Genomic DNA, 13682 nt, shown 5'->3' on the forward strand with positions numbered 1-13682 from the left:
GGAATGGCAAATCCTGTCCTCATTAGGCAGAGCAGTCCTCCACTCCCAGTCCTGTCTCAGGCCCCATTGTAATGGGGGCAATGCTTTTAGCTCCTTACCACGGAGGTGACCTGAAGACAAGAAGGTTTCATAAGACTTTTTTTTTTTTTTTAATTAAAAGAAGTCAGGCGCTGGTGGCTCATGCCTCTAATCCTAGTTACTCAGGAGGCTGAGATTGGAGGATCGTGGTTCCAAGCCAGGGTGGGCAGGAAAATCTGTGAAACTCTTATCTCTAATAAACTACTCAGAAAAAGCAGAAAGCAGTGCTGTGGCTCAAGTGGAAGAATACTAGACTTACGTACAAAGAGCCTTAGGGACAGCATCGAGGCCCTGAGTTCAAGCCCTAGGATTGGCCAAAAACAAACCAAAACAAAAACCCACAAACCCAAAAGACCCCCCCAAAACAAACCCTTCTCTGTTGCCACCAGAATTTCATCCCACACATTAGGCATCATTCAATCCTCCTTTGATTTCATTCATTCATTACACATGTATTTACCCAGTACTTGTTCTCTGCAGTGTGCATTCCAGGGCTGGAGGTGTGACCCTCAAGGAATTTGGAGTCCATCAAAGATTGCAGCAAAACAAAGAATACTCAGTTAAACCCCTTTAGAAGGCAGACTTATACAAAACAAAACATTCTTTTGTGTTATTGAACAGCCATGTATGTATGATTGATATACAGAATGAAACACCAAAACTGTGACTTGAAAAGAGTCTCAATTTATTGTAAAAATAAAAATTTTAAAGTTGCAATTGGTTTAATTTTCTCTATACTGTCTAATCACTACTATTCTTCTTTGTTTTGTATGTATAATTGTTTCAAGGTAGACTTACCTAGTGATAGTGATGGTATTTTGTCATTTCTTCCCAATTGAATTCTAAAGCAAAAAGTGTCAGATACCTGAATGATTCTGTTGTAATTGGCAGAATTTTTAAATCCTTCCACCAAACTCTTGGTATAATAGTTAGGTATTAAAATCATTATCATTAACTTTCTATAATCAAAAGACATATTTCCATGATAAGACTAATGAGCTTTTCCAGAAGAATCTTATGATGTGAGATGTGGGTTGGGGCAAGTAGTAGAAAAGCTGAACTGAAAAAAATGAACTCAGTTAACAGTGTATTTTCTTGATGTGTTCCATGTGCCCAGTATTAATAGCTGTAGAAACCACTAGATATGCAACTTCTTCCCAATGGTTTAGTAATTGGTCTTAAATCATTTTAGTTATATTATTTATCTGTTATTCTAGTTGTTTTAGATAACCACTGGGAAGTCTGATCACATTTTCTCATAAGTAGAAGGATTATTTCTGTTGGCATTTGTGGCCAAGGACATCCTATTTAGAGTCTTTTTTTTCTTACATTTTTTATTTTATTTATTTATTTTTGGTTGGTCATGGGGCTTGAACTCTGGGCCTGGGTGCTGTCCCTGCACTCTTCAGCTCAAGGCGAGCGCTCTACTGCTTGAGCCACAGAGCCACTTCCGGTTTTGTAGTGGTTTATTGGAGATAAGAGTCTCACGGACTTTCCTGCCTGGGCTGGCTTTGAACCTCGATCCTCAGATCTCAGCCTCCAGAGTAGCTAGGATTACAGGTGTGAGCCACCAGCGCCTGGCATCCATTTTTATTATTGTATCTTTAAGTAGTTGTACAAAGAAGTTCCCATCTACAAAACAGTATATGAGTACAAAGTGTCTGACAACATTGTCACCCATCTCTCCTAACCCATCCCTTCTCTCACTTTTTTTTAAAAAAATTGAGATTAGGTGATTACATAGATTTCACAGTGTTGTGGAATAGTGATACTTAGTTAAAGTCACAAACACATTTTCACTTTCACAAGGCAAATTGTCATTATCTATTTAGAATCTTTTAACAAGATTTTTGCCCTGAGTCTTTTAGAGACCATGTGTCCCAACCTTCTCAACCTTTACTGGTAGTCGGGACTGTGGTATAAGATTGGCCTAGGTTATTTATTTCTTTGTCCCCTCAATACTCAAGATGTCAGACTTACTGGTGCTAGGATTCAAGTAAAGCTAGCTTTGATGACAGCTTTGTTTCTTGATCTGTTTTTTAAATTGTTATTAGAATGGTGTGATGTATGGAGGTGTTCAGGTTATACAAGTAAAGTAATGAGTACATTTCTTTTTGGACAATGTCACCCTTTACCTTGCACTCTCTCAGTTTTTCCCTCTCATACCTACCCACAAATTAAAAGGCTCATTTTCAACATAGTGTCTAATGAGTACCACTGCTGCATTTGTTTATCCTTTATCCCTTTGTTTCTCTTCCTCCCCTTATCCTCCCAAAGACACATAAACGGACAAAAAAATAAAAAGAAAAGAAAATGAAAACAGTAACAAAGAAAAAACCCTCCATTTCCTGGATCCTTGACCTGTTTTATTAGTGACTAGGTTCCCTCAAAACCTAATCAATATCAAGTGAAAATTATAGCCCCTTTCCATTGTCTTGACACTAAATGTAATTGCAGAGTGACCTGACATGGTATGGTGATTCTGTGTACTTTTGCCCCCTTCATTTTCTTTTTGCCTTTTCTAATATATTAATAATATGTATATCACTCTATTTGCCCCTGAGTATGACTAGTGAGTATTAAATAATCAAGCGCCATAGATTCCTCTCACAATTTCTTTTTCTTTGGGATTGAGCCCACCTAGTCATCTCATTCTCAAGTAGGTGGTTCCTACTTCCTATATTCTCTGTCCAGACGACTTTTATACTAAGCACTACCATGTGGTCAGGACAGTAAATTCAACCAGAACACTGCATACAACTCAGCCATTCATCCCATTATGTCATTCTGTGCTCTTTCTTTGCACACAAGTCTAAATGTGCTGGTCATGCTTCAGGTTGCAATTGTTCTGACTTGGCCTGAAGATAAGACAATTGTAAGACACAAAACTGAATATAAGGAAGGGCAGAAGCACTTAATTACATTTTGGTCCTAAGCCAAATGCTCCCATCCAGGTTTATTAGATTCCTGTTCTGTGGTATTTGGATACTGACCCAGTTCATGACATGATGATTCTTTGATTTAAATTCAGCTTTTGATTTCTTATTTTAATAATAGTACATGGAGGGGAGTGGTAAAAGGCATAGTAAGAATACCTGGGCCTTCAGCCTCCATCCACACTTTGAAAATCTTAATAATTTCTGCTTCTAGGTTGTTCCTCTAATCTGTCCTTTGTCTTGCCCCTTACCTTATGTCTTGCCCCCCAACATCTCTTACTTTGACTTTGATTTCTGCCCTATCTTGTCCATATTTTACACTTGTCTTGCTAAAATGCAATGCCATATTTTTCCCTAGTGTGAACTTTCGAATGGTTCCTCTTCATCTATGCCATGAAAACAAAGGTCCTTTGCACATAGACAATTCAGTTTACTGTTTTTTTTTTGAGTCCGGTCATGGGGCCTGAACTCTGGGCCTGGGCACTGTCCCTCAGCTCTTCAGCTCAAGGCTAGCGCTCTACCACTTGAGCCACAGCACCACTTCCGGCTTTTTTCTTTTTGCTTATGTGGTGCTGAGGAATCGAACCCAGGGCCTTGAGCATGCAAGGCAAGCACTCTACCACTGAGCCACCTTCCCAGCCCTCAGTTTACTGTTGAAGGGTACATTTTTGAGTCAGTCTGGTCTTTAGTTTATAGTGATTTTGGCAAAGTCACTTAACTTCTCTGTCCTAAATTTAATGGAGATAGTGACAGTGTGACTCCTTTATAGGAGAAAGATTGTAACAATCTAGGTTGCATTGGCTGAAAACATCATAAAGGAATTGAAATCATACCCAACATGTAATGAATACTTAGTTTAGCCCCTCCATCTGCTTTGCAAGTCTCAAGATCTGTTGAAACCTTATACTTAACTCATGCAAGGTGTTTATAGATTACAAGTTTATATTGTGCTAGTTTCTTGATTCTTTCTCTTTAGAATGTCCTTTGCCCAGGTTGATCCTCACCCCACCGGATGTCTAAGCCTTGCCTTCCCTATAGCATTCTTCAGACTTAGCTAGATCAGAAGCATTGAGCTCAGCACAGACTGCACACAGGTGATTGTCTTCATGGTAGCTTGGAAGAGGATGGAAGCAGTAAAGGTAGAAAAACGTACTTAAAAATTGTGATACATCTTGAGGATAGTAGCAGTATTCTTAAATTTAAGAGTATTCAGCATAAGATACTGAGAGACTGAATGTAATCACTAGTATGAAGAAGTTGAGGACCGGAGGAGGATCCGAGACCCAGGGTGGGGCAGCGGCAGAGTGCTGTCTTGGTAAATTTACAGGAAGCTAAGCAAGGAAGTGTTTATAGAACCGGGTGATCCACTGCATTGGCTGCCAAGAGGTCATAAAAGATAGGATTGGCAATGGGAGCTCCTGGTCCCCTTGAGAAGCACTGTGGAGGAGTCTCGAGGCAGAGAGGACAGTATATATGGAGAGGTCTTGGGAGAAGCAGTGTGTTATTCTGAGACTCAGCTACTGTCACTACTGGTGTTAGTTGCCTGTGGAAGTTTTTTGCCAACGCCCAGTAGGTACCATCATCAAGGCTTTTCCTTTCCTTACAAATGTCATTTTGCATCGCTTCTCTCTTTTAGTGTGACATTGCTGAAATTAGAGCCTAATGAAATCTTGTATTCTTTCTGATTCTCAAATTGCAAAAATGCTGTTTGAGTACAGAGATACTGCTCTCCCAATTAGGTTACCAGGACTATGGTGATAAGACTTTGGGTAAGACCCATCTGATCAAAGGAGGGCGGATAGTATTTGTTAGTATCTGTCCTGTACCAGCAGTGTTGATGTTTCACATCCATTATCCATTTCACTGTAATAGCTACATGAAGTGACAGCTTTAGAAAGAGAACATTACAGGTAGATATCTGGGATTTGTGATGACCCTGTTAGCATCCTGCTTTATCTTTCCATCTTCGTAGCTCATTGGAATGCCCAGGGATGCTTTATGACTGACTGTCTCTGAATTACCAAGCAAATTTATGGAACTGAGCATTAAGAGGAGTAACATTTAGGTTACTTGTTAAGATGTGAACTTCTGATTAAGAAGTTAGCCTTCACAGTCTTAAACCGAGAGCCTAGATTTTGGAGGAAAATACCCAATACAATGTAAACCCTCTCCAAGATCCTAAATCTTTAGAATTTATAGGTTTCCCCCTCTTCCCCATGGGCTCTGTTGTCCCTGTGTGCAGTCATTGATTTTTCCTGGTGCCTTTTCTATAATATCTGCTGGCTGTATCCACTTCCTTATAGATTTATTGCACGTCTACTCTCTTTAGAGGAATGCTATGGCAAACTTTTATTCCTTCCATCAGGTTACAACAATTTAAAGGTAGATTGTGCTCTTGGCCCAAGCATGTTGACAATGACCCTTAACAGAATTTGAATTATAGTGTGGTTTTTCAGGTAAACATCTTATTGCAATGTTTTCTTTTCATGTAGGGATCTCACTTCTGATTTGCATATCTCTAGGGAGAGATAAATGCTGAAATTGAGCAAAAAAGAAATTTTGCTTTGAAATTCTCTGTTCCTTTCTAAGGAATGCACTATTTAAAAAAAATTGTAAAAGGAGAGGAAAAATGACTTAAAATGTATTGGCAAAACCTGAAAAGAAAGCTCTTAAAAAAAAAAAAAGAAGGAAAAAGACTATCTTGACAAGAGAATAGAAAGAAATGATTACTGATGATTTCAATTTCCAGCAAATTGCAAAGCATACATATAGTCTGTAGAGAGAGGCACTCCTTTTGGCATTCTTCATGCTGCCTTCACAGGGAAGTGTGTAAATGAGTAGGAAATGAATTGTTTCAGTCTGGCAAACCTATAGCATTTGGGTGGAGTGAAAATGGTTGAAATTGAAATAATTCTGTCCATCTTTACTGAAAATATATAAATATTTTTGAGGTGTTTCTAGAGAGCAGTGTACTTGCAGATTTGCTGCAAAGAGACAATTCTGAATTGGGTAACTAAATGAGTATCACAAATAAAGCATGATAGTTTTATATCATTTACACTACAGAATTTGAAATTTTAAAATATGACTTTTGTGGCCAGGAGTATTTTTGAAACAACTTAGAACTTAGCAGATTTTTCATAAAAAGGAGAGAAACTTCATTTGTGTATCATGAAGCAGATATTTATTGGAAGCTTGGAGTTTTCCAGTAACATGAGTAAGACAGGGAAACTTACTTGCTTTAAGGAGCTTGGACTCCAGAGCGCAAGATGGTAATAAGCATGTGGTCACCTGGGCAATTCTGTCGTCTCATTTGCCAAATGATGAGTTGTGTGCAGAAATTTTCCCTTTTCTCCCAAAAGGCAGTGATGTCCTAGTGAGACCTGAGGAAGTCAGAGGTATAACCAGTGAAGTGGAGGAGAGAGGTGCAGGCAGGAGCCACATGTACAAAGCCTTGACAGGAGGAACCTGGTGGGTTCCTGAGACTGAGAGGAGCCTAGAGCTGACAGCAGGCTAGAGGAGAGGTGCAAAGTAAGGTTCTAAATATTAGGTAGTGCTCTGGATTTTTAACTTCAAACTATAGGAGGGGGAAGCTATTAGAGGAATTTTAGAAGGTAGGTGTTTTTAAGGATAATGTGCAAAGAAATGGATGTACAAAGGTGTACAAATGTCCAAAGACACGTGGTAAGATGTTCAGTATCAGTCATTTAAAAATGTAAATAAAAGCCTCAATTGGAACCACTTTATACCCATTAGGATGACAGTTGTCAAAAATTAAAAAAAAAATTGGGGCTGGGAAGATGGCTCAGTGGTAGAGTGCTTGCCTTGCATGCCTGAGGCCCTGGGTTCGATTCCTCAGCACCACATAAGCAAAAAGAAAAAAAGCCGGAAGTGGCACTGTGGCTCAGGTGGTAGAGCGCTAGCCTTGAGCTGAAGAGCTGAGGGATAGTGCCCAGGCCCAGAGTTCAGGCCCCACAACTGGACCCCCCCAAAAAAAAATTTAAAAAAATTCACGTGTTTGCAAGGGTGTGGAAAAATTGTGCATTGTCAATATGAACGTAAAACCGTTTACTTTAAAAAGTTAAGCATAGATTCACTGTATATTTAGTAGTTCTATTTCAAAAGAAGTGAAAATGGGACCTACCCAGATACTTGTGGCACCAGTATTAATGGAAACACTTTTCACAATAGTCAAGAGGCAGAAATGATCAATAACAAATGGATCAGTAAACAAAATGTGGTATCTACATACAGTGTAATATTATTCAGCATTGATAAGGAATAAAATTTTCATACATGCTGGGCGCCGGTGGCTCACGCCTGTAATCCTAGCTACTCAGGAGGCTGAGATCTGAGCATCGCGGTTCAAAGCCAACCTGGGCAGGAAAGTCCGAGACTCTTATCTCCAATAAAAACCACTAGAAAACCAGAAGTGGCGCTGTGGCAGTAGACCACTTGCCTTGAGCTGAAGAGTGCAGGGACAGTGTCCAAACTCAGAGTTCAAGCCCTACGACCGACAAAAAAAAAAAAAGAAATTTTCATAGATGCCACAATATAGATGAGCTTTGAAAGCTTAATTACAGTGAGTAAAATAAGACAAGACACAAGAGGACAATTTTTTTTAAAAATTTCATTTATATGAAGTGCCCAGAATAGGTAAATTCCTGGAAACTGATAGTATAATACAGATGATCAGAGTCTAGGGGTGATAGTACATTGGGAGTTATTGTTTAATTGGCACAGACTTTCTGTTGAGGATAAATAAAAAGTTCTAGAACTGAATATTGGTAATGGTGAATGTACTTAATGCTGCTGAATTGTACACTTTAAAAAGGCTAAAAGAAGGCCTGGTGGGGTAGATCATGACCTTAATTCTAGCTTTGTGGGAGATAGAGATCAGAGGATTGTGGTTCAAGGCCAGTCTAACCCCCCCACCCCCAAAAAAGATTAAAACTCCCATAACAAAATAAACCATGTCTGGTGGCATGACCCATGATTCACGCTAGGTGGTAGGCATAGGAAAGAGGATCATGACTGAAGCCAGCCTAAGCATAAGACCCTAACAAAAGCAAAAAAGTCTGGTTGGTATGGCTTCAGTATTAGAATGCCTGCCTAGCAAGTTAAAAGCCTTGAATTCAAACTGCAGTTACCCCCTCCCACCCCGCAACCCGCATGCACGCACACAAGTTGAAACCTACTAGCTATCTCAGTTAGAAATACATGCTAGTACAAGTCAGGGAATTTTGGCTTAAGTAACTGGGATAAGGAATCTGAGGTTGGAATTGAGCTCAGCAGTGTGGTCAGGGCCAGCTCTTCTGTGTCACTTTCATATCTTCTTATGTTGACATTTGTCCTTATACTTGTCTCGGGAGACAAATGTTTCTCCATCTCCAGTCCTTTGTTGGTATTCCTGGCAGGATGGGAAAATATGGGCTCACAAAGTCCAAGTTCAGGTCAGGCACTGAGCATCATCCTACATTCTTTTTTCTCTATTATTAAATTTTTTAAATGATTATTATAAAGGTGATATACAGTGGGGTAGTTACCATTTTGCAAGGCAAATAATGAGTACATTTCTTTAAAAAATTTTTAAAAATTATTGTAAAGATGATGTTCAGAGGGGTTACCATTTCTTAAGTGAGGTAATGAGTCCATTTCCTTTTAGACAAGCCCTTCCTTCACTCTACTAGTTTTTCCTCCTGTCCTCTTTTCCTCTAGTAGCACACCTAGTTGTCACAAACTCTGTTGGTCTTATTTCCAGAATCAATCAGGACTGGAGCCACATTCACTATCCCTAGCTCACCCCCCCTGAACCTCCCACCATGGTATGGTTTACTGCTTCATAGTCTGTGCTCAGCTACAGCATACTTTTTAGTGAAAAAATAAGACATATTTCACATACCATAAAGTATAACTCTTTACAATGTGTATTGCAGTGATTTGTAGTTTGTTTGGAAGGTTATGCAACTACTGCCACTATCTTGACCTGGAGAGGCACCTTCGTAAGCATTTGACCCTTCTGATCAACCTCTTTCTTCTCATTCACGGAGAAGCCAAATTTCTTTCTTCTTTTCCTTCTGCTTTCCACTTCAGCCACTCCCTTGTTCCTTTTGCTTTTAGTGTTTTTAAAAAATATTTTTAATGCTTTATTGTAAATGAAAATTAAGAGACTACGAAAGTATTATGAAGCAGAAGGCACCCATTACAGGTTAAACTGACTCACTCTGTAGGGGACACAAGGACCACACCCTCAAAGGTCATCAATAGTGAGATTACTGACAGCATGTCATCTACCATCTGAAATTTCCCTTTAAAAACAAATTTAAGGGGACACTGGCTACTGTTGACCTTTTAGCCAGGGAATATGGAAGAGAAATCATCTACAGGTGTCTCAAGTCTCCACAAACACATAGTTTTACAGAAATAAGCCTAAATTAAGCAAGAATGTCAGGTGATGTTGAAGCTTTCTCTTGAGAGGCAATCTGCATTTTAGGATGTTTGATCACACTCTTTCTCCTGCTGGATAGTTTCCTTTGAAGGAAGAGTGTTTTTTTCCTCAGTATTAGTTTTCTTCAGTTTTGATCTGTCAAACTTCTCCACTTTGGACATGTCTGGCCTATCACTCATCTTGACTGGAGGCCTGGTGGCTCCTGCGAGGACGCTGGCAGGGGTAGAACGCTGGCTGGCTTGGAGCTGGTTGGGTCTAGTGTGTTTTTAAGATAGGCTCTTACACTGACGTTGCCCAGATTGTCCTCAAATTTCAATGCTTCTCTTCCCTTCCTCTCAAGTAGCTGGGACCACAGGCACATACCATCATGTCCAGCCCCCCCCCTCCCCTCCCCCCATTTCTAGTAAAAAACAGTTTGAGCAGTACCAGGGCTTGAACCCTGGGCTTCACACTTGCTAGGCAAGTGCTTTGCCACACCCCCAGTACTTTTCTTTTAAAATAGGGTTTCATACTTTCTGTCCAGGACTGGCCTTAGACCATGATCCTTCTTATTCTTCTGCATACTTGAGATTATAAACTTGAACCACCGTGCCTGGTTTGTTTGGTGAGATAGAGGGGGGAGGTGTCTTAATTTTTTGCCTGAGCTGGCCTTAAACTGTGATCCTCCTGACTCTGACTCCCTATGCCTCTCAGACTTTATTTCTTGAAACTGCTTCCCTTGTCACTCTGTTTCAACCTCACTGGCCCCTATTGTTCCATGCCAGACAAGCTGCTATTTCAATTCATGTATATTTACTGTGCCGTCTCAATCCCCTTTATCCAGGTCCCTTTTCAGGGCCCTTCTAATCACTCTATTACAGTTGTGGGCTTTCCTACACATGCATAGCACCTGCCACTCACAACTTGCTTGGTTTTTTTGCTCAAGACTGGAGTTCTTCCACTTGAGCAATACTTCTCCTTCTGGCTTTTTGCTGGTTAATTTGAGATAAGAGTCTCAAGGGTTTGTCTGCCAGAGCTAGCTTTGAGCTTTGATCATCAGATCTCAACCTCCTGAGTAGTTAGCATTATAGGTGTGGGCCACAGCATCCTGCCTGATTCAGATTTTAAAGGGTAGCTTGAACTGAAACAAGGCTCATAAATACTTTTGCTCTCGATGACCAAGTGACATAGCAGATTCATATAAGCATAGCACTATTGAAAGAGCATTGCTGATGGCATCCTTTCCTCTAGCTAACAGAATACTGGCAAACAAATCAGAGAACTCAGTCTGTGGAAAGTCTCACACAAGTCCTACCAAGTTGAGTACAAGTCTAATTTTATTTTTTATTTATTTATTTTTATTTATTTATTTTTTGGGTCTGGTCGTGGGCCTGAACTCTGGGCCTGGGTGCTATCCATCAGCTCTTCAGCTCAAGGCTAGCACTCTTCCACTTGAGCCACAGTGCCACTTCCGGCTTTTTTTTCTTTTTGCTTATGTGGTACTGAGGAATTGAACCCAGGGCCTCAGACATGCAAGGCAAGCGCTCTACCACTGAGCCACCTTCCCAGCCCCTAACAAGTCTAATTTTATGCCAAATGTTGCCAGCTCAGTTAATTCCAAGACCAGTCAGGAATCCAGAATGTTTTGCTAAACTCCTTAAGTAATAAGCTACTAATCCAATTAGCTTTATGAAAATGTTATGGGCCAAGCAGGACGGTCTGTGGGTAAAATCAGGTCTGAGAGATGACCTGATGGCGTGGCAAGCTCTGGATTAGGTGATAGTAGTAGAAATGAAAAGATGTAGATGGGATTGAGATGTATTTTAAAGGTGGTGACCCCAAATGAGGACAAAATGGATGTGTAAGAGAGAGGAAAAGCAAGGGAGAACTTAACTTTGACATTGTGTTTTCTGGCATAAGCAACTTAGTCAGTGGCTGTACCATTTACTAAGATAGGAAAAATTTGGAAGAAGGGCATATTCAAAATGTCATAATACCACACATTTCGTATTGGCATATGAGCGAGTTTGAGATTGGTATGAGTCATCCAAACAGGTTTCCAGAGAGCTGATACTAGGACTTGATTGGAGATGCAAATTGGGGATTACTGAGATACAGTTTGGTTGAAGCTGTTGAGGGAGATGAGATGTGTTGCTGAGAGAGTAGAGAAGAGGGCCTATGTCCAGCCTTGAGTCACAACTGTACTCTTGGAATAACCACCTCTTTGTGCACTCTTTCTGTATATATGTGAGTTAAATATGTAGTTTAATTTTTGTAAGTTTTCTATATAAGAAAATACTGTTTTAACCTTTTTCTAAATATGACAAAAGTCATAGATACCTCAGGGATTCTACTTATTTACAACTAGAAGAATCAACTGGATTTATATTAAACTTGTTAGAAACAAGGGAAGAAAAACAGGATTTTGACTAGCTCTTAATAGAGATTTCAAGACATGGTCAATCCCAGAATTTTGTAGTTGCTTTTCATTTCTGTGCTCTAGCTTAAAATTTCTCAGGATATCAGAAACATTGACATTAATATTTTTTGGTTTTGGGGGGGGGGTACTGGAGCTTGAATACAGAGCATTATACATGTTGGACAAGTACTCTACCACTTAAGCTACTCCACCAGCCCCTTTCTTGCAGGTTTTTGTTGTTGTTGCTTTTTGTTTGTTTTGTTTTTGAGGTAGAGTCTTACTTTATAGCACAGCCTGCTTGGATTGCAATCTACTTATTTGTGTGTTTCCTGGGTCACTGGAATGGACAGGCATGTGCCACCACATCCAGGCACCGTGCTTCCCTCGTGGGTTAGGATGATGGGTGCACACCATCACCCAGACATGGGTCAAGATGTAGTCTTGCAAACTTTTTTGTGAGGTGCTGAGGCTGACTTTGAACCACGATTCCTCTTCCCCATCTCCACCTTCCAAGTAGCAAGGATTATAGGCTTGTACCATGAAGCCATCATGCTGGCTTACATTGTCATTAACTTTCTACTTACCATTTCACCTTTGTCTAACATTAAAATAGTTATTGTGTTTTCTTGACTTAGTCCTTCTGATCAAGCTGTGAATGTATATGAAAAAGAAGAGCTCTGTCAGTGCAGTGCATAGCCATATTCGTATATATGGCATCATAGAGTGCAGCAGGAGACGCACCATACGTAGTCCTGCGAGGCTTTGGAGTTCAGTTCAGAGTATTTTTTTTTTTAATTTGTACTTTAAGCCTTTAGGTATCTTAGCAGTTACTTCCAGGGAAGCATTGCTGAAGCTCTCCTGCTAGTTGGCTCAACTCTTTAGTGTCCATAGATAGCAGTGTTTTCTTGAGATAGACTTTTTATTGTATAAATCTTTATAGAGCTGGCCCTTTGGGTTGACCTACAGGAATAAGACATACTGCTTTTGTTTAGTGCTTTAAAAAGAACAAAAAGTAAATCTGAACAGAGCCAGGCTATTCTTTTTGTTAGAATTTTGTTTCTGCTTTTATACTACATGAGTGCCCAAAGGCATCTTAAGATGGACATGATTTTATAAATCTTAAGTAAAAAATAAATGCCTTATAGGTTAGGGATTTGCAAGTGTGTAACAAACTGTAAACCAGTGAATCTTTTGTAACACAACAAAGTTTATTGTAACATAAACTGGTTACCAAAAGTATGGCTCATGGATTACTAGCCTCTTCAGTAGAATGGACCCCATGGTGGAGCATTTCATATTAATTTATTACACTTCCAATATGTGTATTATTGCTTACCACTTTAAATGAAATACACTTTCATGGGGACTGAAAAAAAATCCCAAAAGACAACTTGACCCAAGTCAAATTTGACATAGGTTCACTTTTCTGTGTGCCTCATCTTTTAGTGCCTGGGCCCTTATGTATAATGTGATATTTTAGCTGTTTCAGACCCATTTAAAAATTTGGAATACATATTGAAATGTTTATGATTCACCTGTCCTATTCATGAAAACTGTGACTTTTAAGAGGAAAGCACCAAAAGATAAAAATAAAAAAGTTAAAAGGGGGAAAGCACCAGTAATATCAGCATATCCCTGTCCTTCATCTTGTGAGAAACCTTTAAGAATGGCAATCTTGCTGGGCACTGGTGGCTCACACCTGTAATCCTAGCTACTCAGGAGGCTGAGATCTGAAGATCACGGTTCTTATCTCCAATTGAGCACTGTGGCTCAAGTGGTAGAGCACTAACCTTGAGCTGGAGAGATCAGGGGCAGTGCCAAG

General features: G+C 39.8%; 2 protein-coding genes across 3 annotated transcripts in view; one reads left to right on the forward strand and one right to left on the reverse strand.

Annotated features, from left to right (window-relative positions):
• Nucleotides 1-13682, forward strand: part of Btbd9 (BTB domain containing 9) — a 341406-nt gene that overhangs the window by 70393 nt on the left and 257331 nt on the right. The gene's annotated exons all lie outside the window — the stretch shown is intronic.
• Nucleotides 9470-9641, reverse strand: LOC122111436 (thymosin beta-15A-like). Its single transcript, XM_042684272.1, has one exon. The coding sequence runs from the start codon at nt 9639-9641 to the stop codon at nt 9504-9506; it is 138 nt and encodes a 45-aa protein (XP_042540206.1). The 3' UTR covers nt 9470-9503.

The sequence above is a fragment of the Dipodomys spectabilis genome, unplaced genomic scaffold, assembly GCF_019054845.1.
Source record: "Dipodomys spectabilis isolate Male_0828 unplaced genomic scaffold, ASM1905484v1 ptg000085l, whole genome shotgun sequence".
NCBI lineage: Eukaryota > Metazoa > Chordata > Mammalia > Rodentia > Heteromyidae > Dipodomys > Dipodomys spectabilis.